The sequence below is a fragment of the Cricetulus griseus genome, chromosome 4 (assembly GCF_003668045.3).
Source record: "Cricetulus griseus strain 17A/GY chromosome 4, alternate assembly CriGri-PICRH-1.0, whole genome shotgun sequence".
Taxonomy (NCBI): Eukaryota; Metazoa; Chordata; class Mammalia; order Rodentia; family Cricetidae; genus Cricetulus; species Cricetulus griseus.
In genome coordinates, this window is record NC_048597.1 from 223859294 (window position 1) to 223883679 (window position 24386).

General features: G+C 41.1%; 1 protein-coding gene across 9 annotated transcripts in view; it reads right to left on the minus strand.

Moving 5' to 3' along the window:
• The window catches only part of Rbms3 (RNA binding motif single stranded interacting protein 3), a 680800-nt gene that overhangs the window by 215904 nt on the left and 440510 nt on the right, over positions 1-24386 (minus strand). For all 9 annotated transcript variants that reach the window (XR_004769778.1, XM_027415326.2, XM_027415321.2 and 6 more), the window contains exon 6: positions 14405-14484. Coding sequence is in view for 8 of the 9 variants with exons in the window: in XM_027415326.2 (XP_027271127.1) it covers positions 14405-14484 (80 nt within the window). In the remaining variant the exon portion in view is untranslated. The remainder of the gene's footprint in view (positions 1-14404; positions 14485-24386) is intronic.

Consider the following 24386-nt stretch of genomic DNA (forward strand, 5'->3'; position numbering starts at 1 on the left):
TTATGAACTCCCCAAGCACCCACTTTCTCACGTGCCCGTGCCCACTGTCACCCCCCACATACACATAGATAACAATAACTCTTGAAGAAGCTGAAGCATCCATTCTTCCACAGGCCAAGTGGCTCTCTCCATAGTATTAATGGTCTTGCCAGTCTAATCCATGGAAGGCAAAGAGGGCTCAGTCATGAGATTCTCATTGGAAGCACATCTTAAGCCGGGGGAGTGCTTCTCTTTGCATCAAAAACATTAAGTATAGCAAAAAATGTAAAAGGTTTATGTGGCAATGAAAGAAACGAATGTACTGTCAGATGAGATCCACTACATTAATACATCTGTATATCAAAAAATTTAATGAGGAAATTGATATCAAATTACCTATGGTACCAATTCATGCATTTAAATGATAATTAGTTGCTGTAAATGACCAGGTCAATAATTTCCTTAGAGATATTACAAACTAGTTTAAAATGCAATAGCTTAAAGGAATTAATGATAACGTGATTCTGGAAAGGAAGATTCAATGTCTTGAGGAAATAAAGAATTATGCAGGCACAAATAGCATAGTGTATTAGTTATCTGTCTCATTGCTATGACAAAAATACCTGATTAGGGCCCTTTCAAGGAATGAAAGGTTCCTGTTGGCTCACAGACAGATCATGTAACGGGGAAGTCGTGATGGCCAGAGTATGAGGCAGCAGGTAATGGGCACCCACAGTCAGGAAGCAGAGGACACCGTTACTGGGGCTCAGCTCACCAACTTTGGATTCAGTCTGGGCCTCCAGCTAATGGGATCATTTAGAGGGGGTCATCCCAAGTCAATTAACCTAATCCAGAAAGTCTCTCACCAGCATCCCTTAGAGCCTTGTTTCCATGGTGACTGTAATCCCATCAAGTAGACAAGATTAGCCATCACACATAGAGCGTTTCATTACACACTAGGGTTTAAATCCTCGTTGCTATGGTGTTTCTTATCATTTAGTATCTAAGTTAGTAGGAAACTCTTCCTCAGTGCCTTCCACATGGGAAATTCCTCAATGGTGGAGTCCACCTGGAAAGTTCGGAAGTCAAAATTGGCCAAAAGAAGTACTACAGGCTATGTGACAGTCCAGCCCATTGTGCCACATCTTTGGTTAAATTCTGGCTCTGATACTAGTCTCAGACCCAATCCCACATCTGGCAGGCACACAGGTTACTCAAAATGTATATCAGCTCCCTCTCTACAGCCCCCGCCTATTGTTTCTATACTCCTTCAAGAAACACTCACATATTCTGTCAAGCACTATGCTACTTACTAATAAAAATGGTAATGCAAATATTCTTTAAAAAAATCACTGTAGCCTCTGATTCAATAAGACACTCACTGAAGACTGTTACATACGTTTGTTTATATAAAACAGTACTGTGATATGTTGAAGTCAGTGTTCATCTTTAATTCTTCCTATTAAAATAGCTTTCTAAACATAGCTAGTCTATAAAAATACAATATTAAAAAATCAGAGGATATTCTAACTCAGCTTTATCTTGACTGACTCTTAGAAAAGTAAAAGATTTAAATTTTATCATACCAAGAGTTATCAAAGTTGGTTAGGTTTTTCTCTCTTTGTCTCAGGACAATAACTCTTAAAGAGTTATTGAATTCTCATTCACAGGATGTGTCTCTATGATATTTATTAAAATTTCATACTTACAAAAAACTCACATATTTCAAATTTCTACTTAATTTACTTTCAAATAGCAATGATAGACAAGTTGAAAGTCAATACAAAAACTTCTATTTTTTAAAGTTATTTTCAACATCAAAATAATGTAAATGTAGCCTTGTGTTAAACTTTGGAAAGTATCATAGTGGCTTACACCTCTAAACCTGGCAATTCGGGGACAGAGGCAGAAGGTGCCAATCTGAGGCCTGCCTGGGCTACAGAGCAAAAGCCTTCTTTAAATAATAAAAATATCACCATCAACCACAAATCTCTGTAATTTCTGGAGTAGCTGGCAGAAGACAGCTGGCTTCTCATACAGTCATTGGCTGGCTTCTCAGGTAGCTTCCTATACTCCATCCCTTCACAGTAACAGAAATTGAGTAGCCAATGGAACACCACTCTCCACGGGAGAGAAAAATCAGAGTATCATCATCATCATTATTATTATTATTATTATTATTATTATTATTATTATTTTATGAAAATACCTCAGGTGGTCAGAAAGGATTTTATGGAGCCCTGGGGGTCTCTGCTTCAGAGCTTTGTTCCACGTTACCAGCCATCTATGAGAGCTTGTCTTAGTTGTGAACTTGACATATTTGGAAAGATGGAACCCTCAACTAAAGAACAGTCTCCATCAGACTGGCTTGTGGGCATATCTGTGGGGCATGTGTGGAGACCACAGCACAACTCTGTGGAGTTAGTCCTCCCCTTCAACTTATGCGGGTCCTGATGATTAAACAGGGGTCACTAGTCTTGTTTGTCAGGCAAGATCCTTTGCCTGCTGAGCCATTCTGCTGGCCCCAAGGGAGTTTCACAAATCACTTGAATCTTAAGAATTCTCTTTGTTATCTTATCATATATGTTTATATTTACTGTTCCAGCATGCATGAGAACTTAATTTGTGTCTAAAGTTTAGACTTCCAAAGGGAACACAACCACTTGAAGCTTGAGGGCACAGCATTTCACAGGGAAGTCAGCGGGGATAGAGCATCATTTAAAATTTGCATACGATACCTGCTATAATCCATTTCATTTTGCTTTCTCAGCCACTCTACTTTTTCAATACTGAGAATTACCAAGGTGATATTAAAGTTGGAATCTATGAGAAAGATATTTGCATGAATTAATTGGAATACTTTTCCTGGCATAGTTTAGGCTCGCAGATAGTTATTTGGTTCGTATGTTATTTTAGTGGGTAAAAAATAATGTGTTCTTATGACATGAAAGAAGACAGACAGGAGCGGAATGATGGGTTTAAAAGTTTAAGTGGGAATAGGGATTGGGCAGGGTATGGAATGGGAAGATTAACCAGGACTAAGAATGTGTGAAAATGCCTCAAGTAAAGCCTCTACTTTATAAGCTAATTTAAAACATATAATTACAAGAGGAAACGTCTTCTGAGACTCAGAGACCTCTCCGTGTAAGGACTTTCTTTTCAATGTTACCTAGTCTTCCCCTCACTCATCTTACTGAAAAGGCATAAAAAACTAAGCTAAGATAATGAGGGTTTCTTTTCTGTTTTACATAAAAACAGTTGTTGAATAACATAACATTGCTTGGGTGAAGTGTATTTAAAGGAAGTCCTAAATTAACATATAAGGTTTCTCTTCTAATGGAATGTGCATGATGTCTGTCTGCATCTTAACACATCAAGAGCATAGAGTAGCATTGTAGGGGTCTGTGGAGAACACGGGTCCAGTGAGCTAACCTGAGCACACTCACAGCACATACTGGAGGCTTGAGGGGGAGAATAAGAGCCCTTGACATTTCAGCTTTTAACCATTATCCACCTTCCCCTATAGTCAAGGCCAACAGTGGTGGCTCAGGTCTCTACCCTGCTTTACTCTGGTCTCTTGAACTTTTAAGAATGCCTGTGTCTTCATTTGGCTCACCAAGTAACCCATAGGTTCTTCTATTTTGAGTCTGCTTTAATTCCTGAATTCTGCTTTTGTATGAAAACAACATATTTACAATTATGGGAGGTAGGATCAAGAGTTCCATAGGTCCTGCCCACCAAGTCTGCATATTAACAAATTAGTTATTCATCCATTAACAAATAATTATTATTATCACTGCATTCTGAGCATTGGTTTGTATGCCTGAACAAGAAGGGAAGTATAGGACTGTATTCCTAGAGGTTTTGAAATAATTATTTAAAGAAAAACGGGGAGGGGAGGCTGGAGAGGTGGCTCAATGGTTAAGAGTACAGCCCCCCCTTATGGTCTTGTGGGTACCCACATACATGTGTGTGTACCCCCCCACCACAGACACACTACACACACACACACACACACACACACACAGAAAAAATTAAAATAGTTCTTTAAAAAGAGGCAGGGTGGGGAAAGATAAATGTCAACATTCTTTTGTTGTTATTTTGTTTTGTTTAGAGACAGTTGACAGACCATGGGACAAACTTGCCTTTGAAAGACAGAAGATCAGAAAATCAGACATGAGTGCCCTCCTTTCTGATGGGACGTTTCTGTGTTTGAACTGAAAAAGGCTAAAATAATAGAGAAATAATTATTCTATCAATCATGGGCTTAAAGGCATGAGAAGTCAGAGGAGGTAGATAATAAGACAAACAAATGAGCCTGCCTAATGAGAGCTCTCATTCACGGTCTTTGTAAAGTATTGTCTTTGCAGACTTCATTGTTAAAAAAAAAAATAAGATCTTAAGTAATGAGTTGGATATATGGCAGGCATCTTGACAGTTGCTGGGAGAGATTGGAATATATTTAATTCGGAATACTAACCATCTATCCAGGAATGGACTAGAATTTGTTTTAAATGAAATCTAAATGAATTCGTATATTTAGAAGTGTGCCAAGCACTTAATTATTCAGTTTGCTCTCCCTGGCTTGTGCCTTAATTGGTCTTAAGCCACTCAACTCTCTTTGCTTGCTAATCAGATGTACTTGGGCAGACACTTAAATAGCTTACTCATTAGAGACACTGACAGGAGGCAAAGCCCAACACTCCCTTAGAAACAAAATTAACAATTTACTGTTGACTTGGGAAGATTTTCCTGTCAAACCTTCCATTTGGAAATGTGCGCAAACCTAAACCTGGCCACTGTTTTAGAAATATGTGATGAAGGTGGCTCTGATCATGGAGATGAATATGACACCCTCATATACTTCTTCCCTGTCCCAAGCTCATTCAATATCAGGCTCATATACATTCTCCTGCTATGTGTGTACATATGATCTTTGACAGTATTGTAACAATTAACACATATACAAAGTAATACTTGAACTTACTGATAATGAGCGTTGTAGCATTCTTCTGGCAAAGAAAAGCAATTACATTGAGCCAAGACACAAAAATATAGGCCAGGGAACTTCTGTGTATTCTTGAGATACTCATTTTTTTTCTGAGCTGGGTGTTACAAGCCTGAAATTCCAGATAACTGGAAGGCTGAGACAATGTGGAACAGTGGTGGTCAGAAGTTGTGATGGTCAGGTTTTAGTAGCAGGATCTAGAATGGCATGCCTGTGTGTTGATTGGAATGGGAAGATCTGTCCACTGTGGGTGGCTCCATCCCCTGGCTGGGATCTTGAACTCTGTAAGTGGAGAAGGGAGCTGAGCAGCAGTATACAAAACTTTTTGTTTCCTGGCTGTGGGTATGATGGGAGTTGCTGCTTCAAGCTACTGCCACCTCTGCTTCCCAGTCACTGTGCCTTGGAACTGTCAGTGGAAACACATCTATTATCCATTAAGTTGTTTTTGTCAGGGTGTTTTTTGTTGTTGTTGCTGTTTTTTTTTTTTTTTTTAATCATAAGGTAGATATAAATTCAAGGCCAGCCTGGGCTACAGAATAAGTTCAAAGTTAGCATAGGCAACTTCAATGGATGTTGTGTCAAATTCAAAAAATAAATCAGGGCATATGACTTAATGCCACAATACCTGCCTAGTATGTGTGAGACTCTAGGGTCAATCCCATTAGTGTAGGGTGATTCTAGGAGTTGGCAATTCTCCAACTTTGCATGAGACCTGGGTTGGTAGAGCCCTGGTCAATTTTATTCCAAGGTGGGGAAGTGGAGAAACTCAGTGTGTATATGTGGGAGACGTGTTAGAGTACCTGGGGATGGCCGCTGTCACCTGTAACTAAAAGTATAGATAATAGATGAGGCACAGGGTTCTGCTTCTTCTGTTCTTTGTGGTCCCTTCTGGATGAATCTGTGTCTTTTCTATTTAACACATTGTCCAGTTTACAATTGTATCAGACTTGTCTGTTTTTTTCTCCTATATTAAACAAGTTACATGTTTACTATTACTAAGGCCAGCATGCTCCTCCGAAGGCAAAGATAGGATAGACCAAGTCAGTTACCAAACAATTCTTACAGAATTTAAGACACCACTTTCCTGTTGCTTTCTGAAGCTCATTAGCAATGTTACAACAACAAAAATAACTCTACTTCTTTTCTACAACCCTACTATGTATTTAATTAGAAATAATCCAGAATTTTGTGTGTGTGTGTGTGTGTGTGTGTGTGTGTGTGTGTGTGTGTGTGTGTGTGTGAAAATGTAGTTAAGTGCTTTCCAAGTGAGCCCAAAGCCCTGGGTTCCTGTCCCAGCTCTGCAGACACTTGTAATCCCAGCATTCAGGAGGTGGCAACAGCAGGATTAAAGCTCTATTTAATTCATGAATATAGAGTGAGTTTCAGACCAGCGGCCAGACTCAGAAACACAGAACTTCAGCTCAAAAGAAGCAAAAGAAAGGTGGTTAGGGACTGGAGAGATGTCTCTGTGGTTGAAAGTATTGACTGCTCTTGCAGAGAACCCAGTTTCAATTCCCATCCAGCTATAACCCCCTGTAACTCCAGTATTAGGGGAAGTATCCGCCTCTTCTGGCCTCCACAGTCATTACATGGGCACGGTGCACAGATGTTAATAGACATTTAAAAAAAATAAAGAAAATGTCAAAAATCAGGTGTTTGTAGGTGTGTGGGTTAATATTAGGGTTTTCAATTCCATTCCATTGGTCTACCTATGAACACCTGATTTTTGACAAAGAAGCTAAAATTATACAATGGAAAAAAGAAACTATCTTCAACAAATGGTGCTGGTATAACTGGATACTAGTATGTAGAAGACTGGAGATAGATCCATATCTATTGCCATGCACAAAACTTAAGTCCAAATGGATCAAAGACCTCATATAAATCCAACCACACTGAACCTCTTAGAAGAGAAAGTGAGAGTTCCCCTTGAACTAATTGGTACAGGAGACTACTTCCTGAACGTAACACCAGTAGCACAGACACTGAGATCAACAATTAATAAATGGGACCTCCTGAAACTGAGAAGCTTCTGTAAGGCAAAGGACACCATCAAGAAGACAAATTGGGAGCCCACAGAATGGGAAAAGAGCTTCATCAACCCCACATCTCACAGAGGGCTGATTTCCAAAACATACAAAGAAACTCAAGAAGCTAGCCACCAAAACACCAAAAAACCCTATTAAAAAGTGGGATACAGAACTAAATGGAGAATTCTCAATAGAGGAATCTAAAATGGCTGAAAGGCACTTAAAGAAGTGTTCAACATCCTTAGCCATCAGGGAAATGCAAATCAAAACCAACTCTGAGATACCATCTTGTTCCTGTCAGAATGGCTAAAATCAAAAACACCAATGATAGTCTATGCTGGAGCCACTTTGGAAATCAGTATGGCAGTACCTCAGGAACATGGGAACCAGTCTACCACAAGATCCAGCAATTCTACTCTTAGGCATATACCCAAAGGATGCACATATACACAACAAGGACATCTGTCCAACTATATTCATAGTAGCATTATTTGTAATAGCCAGAACCCAGAAGCAATCTAGATGCCCCTCAGCTGAAGAATGGATAAAGAAAATATGGTACATTTACACAATGGAGTACTACTCAGAGGAAAAAAACAATGGAATCTTGAAATTTGCAGGCAACTGGATGGAACTAGAAGAAACCATCCTGAGTGAGGTAACCCAGTCACAGAAAGACACAGAAAGACACACAGAAAGACAAAAATGAGCCCTCATTTTGCTGATGAAAGCAGAAGTAGAGACCCACAGCTAAGCATTGAGCTGAACCCCTAGAATTCAGTTGTAGAGAGGGAGGAGTGATGAGCAAAGAGGTCAAGACCCGGCTGGGGAAACCCACAGAAATAGCTCACCTGAACAAGGGGGAGCTCATGGTCCCCAGACTGACAGCTTGGAAACCAGCATAGGACTGAATCAGGCCCTTTGAATGTGGGTTTCAGTTAGGAGGCCTGTGTAATCTATGGGGTCTCTGGTAGTGGAACAGTACTTATCCCTAGTATAAGAATGGACTTTGGGAGTCCATTCTCCATAAAGGGATACTCTCTCAGCCTAGATACATGGGGGAGGGTCTAGGCCCTGCCCCAGATGATGTGACAGACTTTCCCATGGAAGGCCTCAAGCATCCTGGGGAGCAGAAAGGGGATAGAATAGGGAGTTGGTGGGAGGATGGGAGGCTGGGAGGGAGAAGGAACTTCAATTGATATGTAAAATAAGATTGTTTCTAATTTAAATTAAAAATCTTGAAAAAATGAAAGAACAGAAAGAACAACACCCCTGAAGTATTGCTAAAACTCAGTTACTAACTGAAATCAAAACTGATACCCAACTGGATTTAATGTTTTACAAAGTCTGTTTTACATATGAGTTTTATTTTCATTTATGGATGTACTGTTTGTATGTGTGTGTAAAACCCTGATGATCAAATCCATAGGTTTGTCAGCAAATTTATCTGCCCACTAAGCCATCTTACCAACCCTCATATCTCCTTATGATGAAAAAAAAACACCACTCATAAATTTTCCTCTGATATTCTCCTGAAATGTTCATAAACATTCATAATTTACATATTGTTACCTATATCAAGAAAAAGAAACAATGAATTTACTATGTCAAGACATCAAGACAATAAAGGATAAACAAAGTTTCTGTCACAGAAAATAGGGTTTCTCTTGGTCTTACTAGCTGGTCCAATCTGCTGTTGTGAGCAAGGTCTGTTAAAAATGGAAAGCATTCTATAATACAAACTATCTTTCAACCCTCCCGGATTTCCCATAGTTCATTTGGGATTAGGAGCAATTATCTAAGACTAAGAAAATCTTAAGAACAGAAATGGATTATTCCATTCCCTTCTGGAAAGACAGCTTTGCTGACAGAAATGTGTGCTCACAGGCATAAGTCTCATCTGAGAACAGAACATGATTTGTTGTCTTACAATGCAGCCTGTCGGGTGTGCTCGATAATAGATGTCCTTACATGTGAAAGCCTTCCCACACTGTGGGTCACTTTGCTTCAGGGACTCTTTGACAGCAATCCTTTTGGTTCATGCCCTACAGAGCCCCTAAGTATCTGGGAACTTAGCCTTTGCTTTTGCCAGCTAGTTGAAAACGAAATGCTTTGGGGCTGCCTAACATAGCTGCATAATTCATTACGGAATACAGAAATGGCTGGCGTGAGGCAGGCAAGCAACTAATGACCATTCATTCTGTCCAGGAAATACCAAGATCGATACATAGGACATGCAGCATTAATGGAATACTGTGTTGTCTTGGCTCTGTTGGGTAAGGAGCATATATTGCAGGATGTCTTTCTGCTAATAGTACTGATATGATGCTTAAATGACTGGCACCATTTAACCCATGAGATTGGTCTCACCTTCCTATCTGTTAGTGCCAACAGTAATGTCTGATCTCTTTTAGATTCCTCAGCTAGATGTCCTAACGCTCTATAGTTTAATTCTGGCATCTGTCGATCGATACATCTACCTAGGTTTATATCTATCAGCTATCTATCTGTCTATCATCTATCTTTTTGTCTATGTATCATCTACCAATCACTCATCTACCTTTATCTACATCTATCCATGTATCTATCTCCACATATCTATCTGTCATTTATATACACCTACACTTTCCTATCTATACATATCTATCATCTATCTGCCCATCTGCTCTCCTTCCTCCTTCCTGACCCAGTTGATCATCATCTGGACCATTTGGGGATGCTCTAATAGTGGGAATTGAATGGTTCATGATACCCTCATTAACACCAAACCACTTATGAATCAATGGGGAAAGCCTTGCTGTATAGAGAGATCCAGGGCGATCCAAAATGTGTCATCTACATCATTCCCTTCAACATCACACTGATGTGTGTCACAAAGAGAAACTTAACAGCAATGTAACTAATATTTCATGAGCAAATTAGTCACACTCTAATCAAAACACAAATGGTGTTGACTACATAAATGAGATCAATGTTAGATGATATCCTTGCAAATGTGCTTAACAGTGATGGTTCTGAATTTACAATTTATAACCATGTCACTTCTCAGTATTCAAGTAGTTATTTTTTTTCTTGATCCTTTGTAGAAATGACATGACAAGGATCAGCAGATGAAAGAGATGATTACCTGGACACAATAATTAGCCTTGTAGAGCCCAGAAGCGTCACTATCATTGCCAAGGGTGACAGAATGAAAATACCATGGGTTCTCTTCAATGTGTGCATGCTTCCACAAATCATCCTCAAGCGAAGAAGGAAGTGACATGAACTCAGTGCCAACTGCTCTGTACTCACACACAGTGAGACAGGATGATGAAGTGATTCAACACCTGACCTACCACAGCCTTCTCAGGACACAGTGGCTCGGGTCATTGCACATGACTGTGGGTTCCTCACACATGGCTTTAAATATCACTACATTGAAAGTATCTGTGTGCATTTCCACAAATCCACAGACTATGCTAAATCAGAAAATTGTGCTCCTCAATTTTTGAACTCTACTTCTTTAATTAGTTGTTTGAGAATTCTGTACAATGAGTATGATCACATTCACCCTTATTTTTGTTTCAAGAAGGTCATATTAATTAATGTTATTTTTTAAATTATAAGTACATCTACCAGCAAAGACAAGTTCTCTCAAGTATTCTACTGAAAAGAATTAGAAATCTGGTCACTTAAAAAGGAAAATAAGAAAGAAACAAGGCTGGAGATGAATCAGTGGTTATGAACACTCACTGTTCTTCCAGAAGATGTAAGTTCAGATCCTAGCATCCACATTGGTTCATACCCACTTGTAACTCTAGCTCCAAGAGACCCAACAACTTCTCTGGCTGCCACAGACATTCCCACACAAGTGCACACACAGATTAGCAAGCACACACACATAAATCAAAATAATACATATATTTTAAAAACCACTCTGAGGACTCTCGTCTGTGTGCTAAAGAGCTCCTAGTAACCTTGAACTCTTTGTCTTTATAATGGAAGAGAAAATCTGAGTAACAGATGAGTTTCTGGGCTATCAAAGCTCATGTGTAAAGAGCTGACCACACAAGCATCAGCACCAAGTCCAAACCCCAAGAACTCATGTAAAAACAGAATAGATTAGCATGAGTATCTGTGATCATAGTGTATCTACAGTAAGATAAGGGAGGTGAAGAAAGAATACCCAGAACCTCAAAGGCCAGTTAGCTTTGAATACACAGCCACAAAAAACAAGAGAGATCCCACTTTAAATAAGATGGAAAGCAAGGAAGGCCTAATCACAAGGCTGTGTGCTAACCTCCCCATGTACACCATGGCCTGAATGCAACAATACTCACACATGCACACACACACAGGATCATACAACACACTAAATTCTAAAAAACATGAGTGCTGAAAATATTTCAAACATATACACACAGAAGCCATGAGCATCAATCCAAGTAAGCAACCTAAGCCCAAATTGATCCTACCAGCCATAATACCCATATTGTATCCTACGGGGCACATTTTCCTATTATACCTTCCAAATACCTATTTCCTATGACATATTCTTTTATTTCACCTCAGATTTACATATCAAAGATTTAGTATCTTCAGTTAGCATCTGAGGCTTTTATTAAACTCTATTTGACTTCCAAAACTATGCATAAATGAAGACAAACTTGAGAACCCCTGATGATCAGCATTGCATATTTGATTCTATTCTAGTGAGGAAAGGCCTCAGAAGAGTAAAGTCCCACCTCTAAGATTGTGTAAGGGAGTCAAGCTGCCAGCTTCCTAGCTTCCATGAGATAGTAAGGGGATAAATACAAGCAAATCCCTGCTATGCACCATGCTTCCATTGGGTGTAGCTATGATATTAAAAAGGTGTTAGCCCTCCCTGTGTACATATGAAAGCTGCTGGGGCAGTTAGGGATCTGTCTGGACTTTCTCTCTCTTTAGCATTGAATTGTTTTAATCATCCATACATTTGGGGAAAACCAAACAAACTATTTCCAAGCATCAGGTCAAAATAGTTTTCAGCATGTCTTTCTCTCCCTCTCCCCAAAGGAAGAAACCTACAAAGTTAAAAATCTGTGATCAAAATGTAACTAATGATTGTTTCCACATAGTTGGCAGCTTCTTTAACTTTTTTAACACAATCATGTGATTCACACCTAGTTCAACGCCTTCTGTGTATAAAGACATCTGTTGTGCAAACTGGGATTAAGATAAGATAACTGCAGGATCTGGGAAGATGGATCAGTTAGTAAAGAGCTTGCCACACAAGCGTGAGGACCTGAGTTCAGATCACCTGCACCCACATAAAATCCAGGCATGGGGGGTGGTGTGTGCCTGAATCCTAGCTTGGGAAAGGGCTGGGCAGGCAAATCCCTGGAGACATTGGCTAGCCCTTCTGACCAAGGCGGCGAGTTTCTGGTTCAGCAGGAGATTTTGTCTCAAAAAATAACACACACACACACACACACACACACACACACACACACACACACACCCTCCTCTATTCAATGCTAGTTCTGAGAAGAATGTCTTGAGATGTCTGTTTATACTAACGGGAAAAAAAGCCCACAGTATTTCTCCTAAAATGCAAAGACAGCTTCCATGCTGAGAAGAAAACTGTTACAGCCTTTCTTAACAACACCATATGTCTCCAAGTGGATCATGACGTAGTCAGTTTCCAGGGGGGATGTTCCCTGTGGAAGCTAAGCAAATCAAGGCATTGCTTGGCTTCAAGCACACTCACTGATTAACCAATAACCTGCCTTTGCATCTTCTCCATCATGCAAACATATCGAGGAAGGGTCTTCCTGCTTTCCCAACACGACCAAATCAGTACAAAAGCCCTGACTATGCTACAAAAAATAATTTCTCCTTTTGTTGACATTTTTTCCTCTATATAACTTCAATCTGTTTTAAGGAATTGAGAAGCCAAATTTTCAAACCCTCTGATGGATTTCAATGATAGCTGTGGTATAGCAGTAATTGTTGAAACCCAGAATATAAATAAATACACACATATATACAAATATATGTACTTATTTCCACTGAGACATAAGTTAACCGACATACACTAGAAAGTTCTTTAGACGTTATAATTTTTCTCAGTGCAGCACTTCATCTGATCTTAATTTTTTATGTATTAATATGGAATACCATTTTTGAAGATAAGATCACAGGTAACCCAGGCTGTCCTTAAAGTCTCTATGTAGCTGAAGATGGCCTTGAACTCCTGATCCTCCTGCCTCTACCTCCCAAGTGCTGCAATAACAGCTTTGAGCCACCATGGCTGGGTCTCACGAGCTATTTTTCAATGTAATCTTTCAACATCAAATACCATTCTTGTTCCCTAGCAAGTTAAGCCAAGTTAAGGCATTCATAATTCCGATAGACAAGATATATTTTATTTTTTATGTTAAATGTAACTCTTAATAACATAAAGTGGTGTCCTTTTACAATGTATATAAAACTCTTAAGATTTCTGCCTTGAGAAAATATAAAATGCTATTGGATAGTATAGATTGGAGCTTTTAATAATTTCTCAAACTGTCACTTACATTATTGCACTCAGATTTCATGACTATCAAATTGCCATAAAGTTTCTATGCTTACTTGTCTTTGCACATTTTTCTTACAGGTGGGCAGTCGTGCTTGGGGTCCAGGATGAGCCTTTTTAGCTCTTCTCTGACTATCACCACATAGCCACTTTATACGTGGCAGATGAAGGATTCAACACTCATATTGAGTGTCATAAGCATCCCTCATCTCAAGGACACCTGCACTTTGCTCTGTTTTTCTTGTAAACCACTTCAGGGAATCAGCAGAACAAATTCAAACACGAAACAATGAAGAATAACTGAGACAGTCTGGAAACCAGTTGTTAAATAGTGTTTAAACACACACACACACACACACACACACACACACACACACACACACACACACATTTATGGATTGGGGAGTTGGCTCTATGGGTTAACTGCTCACTATACAAGCATGAGGGCTCGAGTTCAAACCCCCAACATCCATGTAAAAGTTAGGCATGGCTGTACACTGGGGGATGGAGACAGGCGCTTCCCTGGAGCTCACTGGCCAGCAATGTAACCAAAATGGCCAGCTTCCAGTTCAGTGAGGGACCATGTACCAAAGAGTAAAAAGGAGACTGAAAGGGAAGACATCCAGTGTTCCCCTTTGGCTGTCTCAAGTGAGTGCATGGGCTTATGTGCTCACATGCACACGTGCATACACCACAATACTATACAACATGCACAGATCTGAAGAAAAGAGAAATGAAAAAGTGTACCTTTACAACAGCCCCTCCCCCCGTCAGCAGTATGTAAATGATTAAACAATAGCCAGAAGCCTAGACACTTTTGAGTGGCTTCTTGATGGCATTTCTTACCTGGGATGCCTGGTGGTGTTTTCAGATATTTTCCATTAAAATGTTGAATTACCACTTCACATTTTTCTGTAGACTCCATTCTAGGGAGAAAAAAGTATGGGTAGGTGAACATGAGATTATATACTTTTGTCAAGTTGTTCTTATAAATATAAGCAAGAAAGTGTAATAAGAAAGGGATGGGAATGTCTAATTTGACACGTGTATAGTGTACACAAATTATCATCTACTGCTCATGGAACTCGATAAGGTTATCATTGCTCAATGTGTCACCACCATATGGCTGCCCAGGTGGAGGTCACAGAGCTAATCTGAGACCTTTTCTTCATTCCACACAACACAGTTTGGCAGCTGAAAGCATTAAATAGAAGTGCATCAAATGGCTGAATTAGCAACCTCTGAGAGGCAGGTTGTGGACAGAAGGTTCTGTACTGCCCAGTCCTGCAGTCATTTAGTCCCAAATAAACACACAGAGGCTTATATTAATTATAAACTGTTTGGCCAATGCATCAGGCTTCTTATTGGCTAGCTGTCTCTTAATTATTAACCCATTTCTCTTTGTCTAGGTATCTCTATGTGAGCTTGGCTTACCTGAGAATGCCCAAGTGTCCCCCCTTCCTGGTAGCTATATGGTGTCTTCTTGACTCTGCCTACTGCCTTTCTCTGCCCCTGCTTGGGTTTTCTGCCTGGCTAAATCCTGACTGTCCATTGGACAACACAGGTTTACTCACATATTCACAGCCTACAGAAGGACATCCCCCATCATCAGGTCATATCAATGAGGGCATGGAGGCTGTGGGAGATAAACCACCTCTCCAGTAAGTGTCAGAGTTGGGATCTGAACCAACCCCAGCCAAGGTCAAGCCTATGCTGTGACAACTCAGCCACACTGTGAAGACAATTCACTCTATTTGAATAGCTTGCTGCCTGTGGTAGTGATCACAAGGTGGGACAATTATAAGCCAATTTTATTGAAAAGTCACTATTTGGAAGATACATAGAGAGATTATTGGGGTCTCTACATGTAGGAGGAAGCTAAAAGAACCTCTAAAACCATACTCTCCTCATTTTAGAATTTTGGCTACTCTCCTATTCATTTTCTTTATATTTAATACTAGACACCAAGATTCATAAAATAAGGTTTTGTGGAAAATGTCAGCATCCCATGTACAATCTAAGGAGAGATCACTTTTAGCCATCCCACCATCATGTTACTCTCGGCAAGGTGGCCCTGGCTCAGGTATATCTGCAAGAATTTCAAAAAAATAAAGCATATATGACCCTCACTTTGTTGTTTCTACAACTCTCTCTCTATCTCTCTCTCTCTCTCTCTCTCTGTGTGTGTGTGTGTGTGTGTGTGTCTGTCTGTCAGTCTGTCAGTCTGTCAGCCTGTCAGCCTGTCAGTCTGTCAGCCTGTCAGCCTGTCAGTCTGTCAGTCTGTGTCAGTGTATGTCTGTGTCTGTGTGTGATAACCATACCTGTGGAGGCCAAAAGGAGGAGTCAGAGCCCCTATAGCTGGAGTTAGAAGTGGCTGTAAACTACCCCAGGTAAGTGCTGGGAGCTGAACTCATGTTCTCTGGAAGAGCAGTAAATGTTCTTAATGACAGACCCATCCCTCCAACTCCATAAATGTGTGTGTGTGTGTGTGTGTGTGTGTGTGTGTGTGTGTGTGTGTGTGTGTGTGTGTGTGTGATTTCATTCACTACTTACTGACAAGAACCCTAGGATCATAAGATATTAGGATAAGAAAAGCAAAGAATATATTTTCCCCATTCTACATATTTAGTAACAGGCTAATACAATTTTCTCCATCTTTGCATTTCCTACCTAGTAGACCCTTTAACCTTATTCTTCTTACTTCTGTAAGTTTCTATTTTAAGTAGGAAACTTCCTTTTCTAGGAACAAAAGAATTCTGATTGTGTCTCCCTGCCTTCCCACAGGATCTACTCTCTGTGGCCTCTTTGTGGAAAGCTTCCTCTTCGGAGGGGCATGAATGAGAGAGGAGACCGGGGCCCTCAACTCCCACAGACAGAACATTACTGGAATTTTATTCTAGGAGGTAAAGACAAAAGGCTCATGCCTCCAGTCCCTTCTCTATTAAATCTCTCTCTGTGAGCTCATGTAGATAAGACAGTGGAGAATAAATGTTGCCTGCAAAGCCCCACAAACCAAACCCTTTCTCTTTGTCCTAAAATGACACATACTTTTAAAGGAAGACCAAACATAGCTGAAGGTTACAATGTGCAACTGCTGATCTTGTGAATACAGAACCAGCTAAAAAGAAAATGGGCTGCTATCCACTCCACGTGCCTCCCCTATTTTTACTCTGGTCTGAAAGTTTCAAGTCATCCCTTCTGGGTTCCAAGTACTATCATCTTTTCTTAATACCATTTTACAGCTGTGGCGGGCCTGCTGGGGGCTCTTTCTAAGAACACAAAGACAGCAGGCAGCGTAGATGCCTCACTTTGGGTTCATTCAGATCTAACTAAGTAGATGTCTGCTGGGAGCCACCAGAAACACTTCTCTGAGAGAATAAACGCAATAAAAGTCTGTTTTTGTGGCTGTCATCACACAGTGTCAAAGCACATTACGTTGTACCACCCAGCAGTGACAATTTCATTTGGATACACAGGGCCACGTCTGAACAAGGCAAAAAACTGTCCCAACAATGATGGCTCAGGCCTCTAGGAGTGCCAAAGGGGCGGGGGCAACATTCTGGACGAGGAACAAAAGTGAGACCTGTAGGTGAAAGCTCCTGTTAGCCAGAACATGCCTATTTTCTTCTCAAGTTTCACAATTAAGTGCTCTGCAAGGCTGCCAGCTCAAGCTATCTGAAATCTGGCTGATGGTTGGCTTGAAACTGACAGGAGTGCTCTCAAGTATGTTTGAAAGACAGCACCAGATGCAGCTGCTTTTCCAAGCCCCCTTCAGCTGGCCTGGCTCACTACAGTGCCTCTATTCTTCCAGGAGGCACCTGAGGCCTCCCTTGCCCCCACCCTGCAGAACAGCTTCCGGGTAGGGCCAGCTGCCTGACAATGCATTAAGCAGGCTCTTAGGAGGCTCCAGTCACTGGGTAAAGCTTCTGGGGTTTTGTTAGGTCTGCCATTTAAACATAAACACACGTTCAGGGTCCTGTTTCTTTCTTTCTTCTTTTGTGACTTGAAGCTGCTGGCTTCCCTTACTTGAAACACACCAAGGAACTCTGTTGGCTGCTGCTCCAGCTGCTCCTCCTTTCTCTTCCTCCTGTTCTTCTAAACAACTGCTTCCACACAGAGAAACTGATTTCACAGCTCACACCATTCCCACAGTCAAACTACACAACACATGAGAACCCAATCTAGCATTGGCAGAATGTTCTGGATCAGTCTTGACACACAGAGGAAGAAAAATCTTGTGGAAAACCATGTTCGGCTTAACTCTCTCACCTCAACAGAGAGCTCTCAGGTCAGGATCTGGAAGCTCTAAGTATTATAAGCCATGGATTTAAAAACAAATTCATTCCATCATGTGTTATGCTTAATTAGAGGGTTCCGCTCTTGTGAAATGTTTGGGGTTTTGCAATCACGGGCACTGGAGAAATTATTGGTGACTTGGAGCATCCAACTTTGCAAGCGAGCCAAACATTCTCATTTCTGGTAAGATTTACACAACCTGTCAATGCTATCAGAAGAATTTTAATGACTAAAATGTGTGCTCTTTCCAGCATTTCAAAACTAAATCAGGTCATTTGCCTCTTAACCGATTGTAACATCATAGAGGACAATGGTGTGTCCCTAGGACAAAGAAAAGGAATTGTGGCATTCTATCTTAGGCCGTGTGGGGAGGGCAGAGGACAACCTCAAGTAACATTTGGTAGGCACCATGTGCATTTCCTTTAAGATGAAATCTACGCACCAAATAAGCTAGGGTGGCAGGCAATTGGCTTTCTTCCAATCACCTGTCTGCCATTCTTAGGACACTGTGATGAGTACCAAACTGCACAGCAAAGCGGCCTCTCTGCTATCTCCCTCTGCACACACATCTTGGTGATTCCACACTATAACTCTCTCCTCTTAGAAATGGGATTTCGGGTAATGCTCGGCACTGAAAGCCACCCCTGTTTACTGTGTTGGGAATGGAGTGTGGACCCTCAGGCATGCTAAGCAGAGGCTTTACCAGTGAGCCACAGGCCCAAACCCACCTCTTAGAATCACATCACTAAGTCTGGGGAGGATAACCATACTCCATCAGATGGCCCTACAGCCATGTACATACAAGCAGCAGTAAGTGGACTGAGATGGATTAAAGGTGAGGGGAGGGACATGTGGAATTTGGAGGAAAAAGTGGGGCTGTATGGGAGGAATTTCAGGGGAGGGACTGGACATGGATTTGATCAAAACACATTACATGCATGTATCAGATTTTCATACAACAATAAAAAAAAGTTAAAAAAAAACTCATCACATTACTTAGTTAGAAATTGTCTCAGATATCATTTTCCATTGCATAAATTTTAAAAAATCAAGTTTTTGATTTGAGGAGCACCACGGGTGTCTTCCCTGAGGACTAGCTAGCATATAGCCTGGACCAGAAGCCTCTCGTCCTGTCTCTCTATTCAGAGGATTGTAGAGGACATAGACCATCATCATCAGCCTTGCCATGGTCCTAGTGGTGATAAAATGCCCGGATGAAAAAGAATTTCAGGGGACAAAGGAACAGGAAACAGACAGGTCACATCCACAGCCAACCAGAGAGAAATGAATGCATGCCTGCTTCCTTGTTTGTTTGCGCTCAGCTCAGCTTTCCCACTCTCATACATTTTAGGATCCCATGCCTAAGGAATGATGCGACCCATACTAGGCTGGACCTTCCCATAACAATCAACTTAATTAGGATATTCATCATAGACATGGCCACAGGCCAACATGACGAACAAAATCTCATTGAGATTATCTTTCCAGGTGATTCCAGGTTGAGTAAAATTGGTGATTACAGCTAACCTTCCAACATACCATCCCTTCTGAGCTCTTCTGTTGACTTATCTCACCTCAGGCTCTCTGTCTTCCTCCCACACAGCCTCTTCTAACTAGAGAAATGTTTTTAAATGGTTACATGGATATAGCCTGACATGGCATGCCAAGAAAGGGTCTTCATATCAAGGACACTGTGCTGAAAGGTCCACTGGTGATGCAGGTCCTATCATGGAGAGCACATCAGGCAATTTCAGGTGCAGAGACAGTTTCCAGGACTCAGGATCAAGACTATCCAGGGAGACCAAAGAAAGCCAGAGGAAATGTCTAAGACCGGAGCAGGCTAGAGACATGTGACACACAGCTAACCATGGGGTTCCTAACAGGATCCCTCGACAGAAAGAGTGTGGATAGCAGAGTGGCTGGATTCCAAAGAGGTCTGGAGTTGTTACTGAGAAGATGCCAGTGTCAGTTTCTTGGGGTTTTTGTCTCTTAAGACTCATTGTGACAGTTATGATGACCTTGAACTCCTTATAAAACAGGAGAGTCACCTTGAAGCTCATGGGCCATCTAACCTGCGTAGGAAGAGCAACAAAACAAGAGAGTCTGCCTTAACAAGGGGGAGGAGGGGACCAGTTCCTGGAAGGTGACTTCTGGCCTTCAAACATACCACGTCACATAGCCTCCCTGTCCCAGTAATTAGTTTTTAAAAGAGAAGAAATCTGGGTGGTTTTTCTTTATTTTCTCCCAGTTGAGGCAGCCTGCCTCTGTCTCCAAGCTCTACTGGATTCTGAGGACACTCCACCACCTTCCCCATGACCTGGAGGTGGCAAGAGCTTCCCAAGGTCTGCTCTCTTTGCATCTCAAGATGTCAGTTCCCATGACTCCACCCACAATTCTGGAAATCACCTGTCAGTGTGGTCTCTTCTGTGGAGGAATGATGTGCTTAGCCTGTCTATTCAAGGTGTCCATCACCTGATCAATGATAGAGAAAAAATAACCACAGGGGCTGTACATTTCAAGAATCAGGCAAGGAAAAAACAGTGACTTTTCTTCTGACTCAATGCAGAAAGTCCCTCTGTCCCTCAGATAACCTGAGTGAGGATGTATTACCTAAGACTGTGTGACACTCTTGTCCACATGCATACTGATCTAATTCTATATCTAGGCCAGATAAATGTTTCCAGAAGGAATTTTGATCATAGAAATTAGAAAAATAAAGCAAAATTGGCTTGATCTCTTTTAAACAAACCATCTGGGTACAGAGACAAGAGACACAGGCTGTAGTCCAGGTAACTACAGGGCAGGTCCTCAGGGCTTTTTTCAAGCTAGTGTCCTTGGCTGTGCAGTGACACAGAACAATACCTTCAGATCTGGCAGTGTTTAAGAAAAGTCTTGTTTGTTTATGATGCTCACTACTGAAGAGGCTCATGTGAGATTTTAAAATTCCTGCCTGACTGCTAGAGTGAATCCAGGGCCACCCCGATGACTAGTGAACCCTGGGCGAGCTTATAGCCAGTGTTAGAAAACTTGCCTAGCATGCAGTGAGGCCAGAGGACAATGCTAAGGAAAGTCCTGTTGTCATAGGCTGTAGGAAGCCAAAACTCTGAAGTTTAAGACTTTCCAAAAGACTTAATTTCTTTGATCCACTCACGTCTTATTCTTAGATAGAGTTAAGGCATTCTATTGTTCTGTGGAATAACCATTTTGTCTTCTATTTCCCAAACTTGCCAAATCTGCCCCAGCCTAGATCCCTTACTTCCTTTTCCTCTTAGCAGGATTGCTTTTTCCTTCCCAAGTCCATAGAGATTTCTTCTTATCATTTGCATATTTCAATATATAACTAGTCCCGATTCAAAGAGCTCTGCCACCTTGACCTCTGGCCCCATACTCTGAATCACAGTCCCACATTTTATTTTGATTTTGTGACACTGTAGTAATTTGATATTTGACTGCTTATCACATCCAATCATCTCCATAAACCAATGAAACACCAGCTCACCAAATCAGGATTTCTCTGTTTATATGCCATCCCAATAATACAGCATTGATGCAGTTGCTGGCATTTGGGGAACCACAGACATTTTAATCAGATGAATTAAGATAGGGGATGAGTACATACATTCCCTGTACCAGGAAGAGGCTTGGAAGTGTAGAAGTATATGAGGGTATAGATTAAGGTGTTCAGAGGAGAGACACAAACAAATGATTCCCAGCCCATGCAGAATGTGGCCACCACTACAAAGACACAGAGAATCAAGGGGTCAGGCAAACTTACGAAGGCTGGGAGTGGAGGAAGCAAGCAAAGTAAGAGTGACTCCAATGAAGAATGCAAGCAGCAGCGAGGGGCTGGCTGGGCTTCCAAGGGTGTCTCCTCTATTAACTAGCACCCACACCTGGCATGAGGTTCCAGGACCTGAGGAACATCGAACAGGCCTCCTCACCTTCTCCTGGTTTGTTTAGAGCAGGAATTGGGTGAGGGGACTTAAAGGATCTAAATTTTCCTGGGGATTCAGTTCACCAAATTCAGTTCCATGTGAGTAAAGGACCTTTTTGGAACTGTGTTTTCATCCAATAGTTATTTTTTTCAAATAAAGACATTCCATTTTCTAATGATACACCTATCAACATGTTCTCCCTTCCCCAGCTGCTTAGAAGGATATAAGGAGAGCAAGACTTGGGTCTAGGATATTTCAGCTTAACGAATGGAGTGATGCCATTTGATTTCCTGTCTTGTTGGTTGACTTTATGAATCTTCCACTGAGGAACTGGTGAGAATGTCAATCATTCTGGAGCGATTGGAATGCTAACAGTTGAGAGCTTCACTACAATTCATCCTGACCTATCTTTAGCTGCCTCAGCGGCCATTCCTTGATAGGGGCTGTGTCTGCCCTCACACCCTGACCTGTCATCAGTTGAAAACTTTGAATGTATTCACTCAGCCGCAGATTACCTCATCCCACCATCCAGATAGCCAGGGACACCTCGGAAAGCACCTGAAGCCTGTAGCAAAGTTTGCTCTGATTTCAGGCCAATCTACCCAGGTTTCTGCCTGCCGTTTCCACCAAGATACTTGAAAAATGTCTTGATTTATGACTTTCATTGTTTTATTACTGTGAACTTCCAGGAAGTTACTACAGAGGAACATGGTATTTGAGGTAACCTGAGTCTGTTTCCCCAGTCCATGGTCACTCGTGTTTGGCTCCAGAATAAACTGTCTCTCATAACCTTTGAAAAGGGGGCTGTGTGAGGGGGATGACTACCAGTTGACTGATGGCACTGAGGCCATATATATATATATATATATATATATATATATATATATATATATATATATGAAAACGATGGTTTTGCCTTCTCCACCCATGATCACCAGTGTTTGAAGATTTGATGATGAGGAAAAAAATACAAGTCAGGAGCAAAAGCAGGGGATGACAGGGAAAGGACAAAGCTCGGGGGTGGGGGGAGTACCAGCAGCTCATATCTGCCCAGAAACTGGAAGAGGAATTACAATTACCAAAAGAAATGGCCTCACTCTTTCCAGTGTCAGCAAACGAAACTGTACCTGTTGGAGTTTAGGCACAGCTGTAGCTGGGAGATTGCTAATCACTAAATTTACCCTTGAGAGATCTCCCTTGGTCACATTTGATTTCCTGGTTCCATGTACCTCAGATGCTAACGCCAAAAGTATTGCTAAAAGTACAAGGCAGAATTGCTTTTCTGTTTTTGTTTTGTTTTTGCTTTCTTAACCCATCAGTGAAGTCAAGGTAGATATAAGTGAGACATACCCCAAACAGTAAAAGCCAACCAGAGTTTGATTGATTTGATGGACATGTTAAAAATTAAGCATTTGCCAATGAACAGTAAATTAAACAGTAGCACTTGCTTAATAACTTAAAAAAAAACTTGCTGTTTCCACTGTGTTTATTGTGAATCTATTTTCTCACTGTATTTCATGAGGTAGGAGAGGACACAGATCAAGTGCCCGGTTAGACAATGAAGCAATCAAATGCTGACATTCAAAGACATTTCTAGAAAACACATGAAAGCCTAGAGTATCTTTTAACCTGGTATTCATATCAGTTGTTAATAATTAGGCTAGTATTCATTTAAAACTCACATAAAATGGTGGGTTTTCTTTAATTGATGAAAAAAGGAAGAATAGCAATGACTCACTTAGAAAGTCTGTTCATTCCAAAGGAAGGGCTCAGCACAGTGCAGCCATATGTTAAAGATCACCCAAAGGAAGCCCCTAGGAGAACTAAACTGAGATCATGGGAGACAGGAAACACCCAAGCACAAAGGTCCCTGTTTGCAGCCTTCTCTCACGCTCCTTAGCCCACCCGGGGACAGTAAAAGGATTCTTAAAGGGGGTCTGTGTTCCCACATGTTGAAGCTTGGTGAATGCACCACCCCACCCTACCCCCAAATCACTTCTCCACACTGAGTCAGGCTTCTCACAACACTTCCATGTGATTTGATCTCGCGTTTCTGGGAGTGGGGAATGGATAGCCTGGGTACACACTCATGTGCCTTCAGACTCACTGATTTATGTTGGGGGGCTTATCCTCATTTTCACAGGCCTGCCACACTTGGTAACTACCTAGGAGCCCCCATGATCAACATTCCCACCATTAACTTGTGTTTGTAGAGGTTTATGACATAGCTCTGAAATGCCACCTGGAGGGTGGAGGATCCCACCAAATTGTTTTAAGTGACAAGAGAACTTTAAAAAGAGAAAAGAAAACATAGGAATGAAACATCTGTCATTTCAGACTCTGCCCAGTGTTTCTGGAGCACTGAAGAGTTTTTTCTTTCTGTGCACCCCACCAGCATTCAAATGAAAGCTTTGAAGTTCACTGTTTTAAATATAAAATGAAGATAGTCCTTTTACTTTGAAGAGACAGTTATCAAAGAAGATTAATGTATAGCTTGCAAGTAAAATAATAATGGGAGCACGTTTCCTTCTAGTAAAAGGGGTTTCAGATCTCTTGAACATGAACTAAGGGTCACATCTGGTGGTGAAGAGTGACCA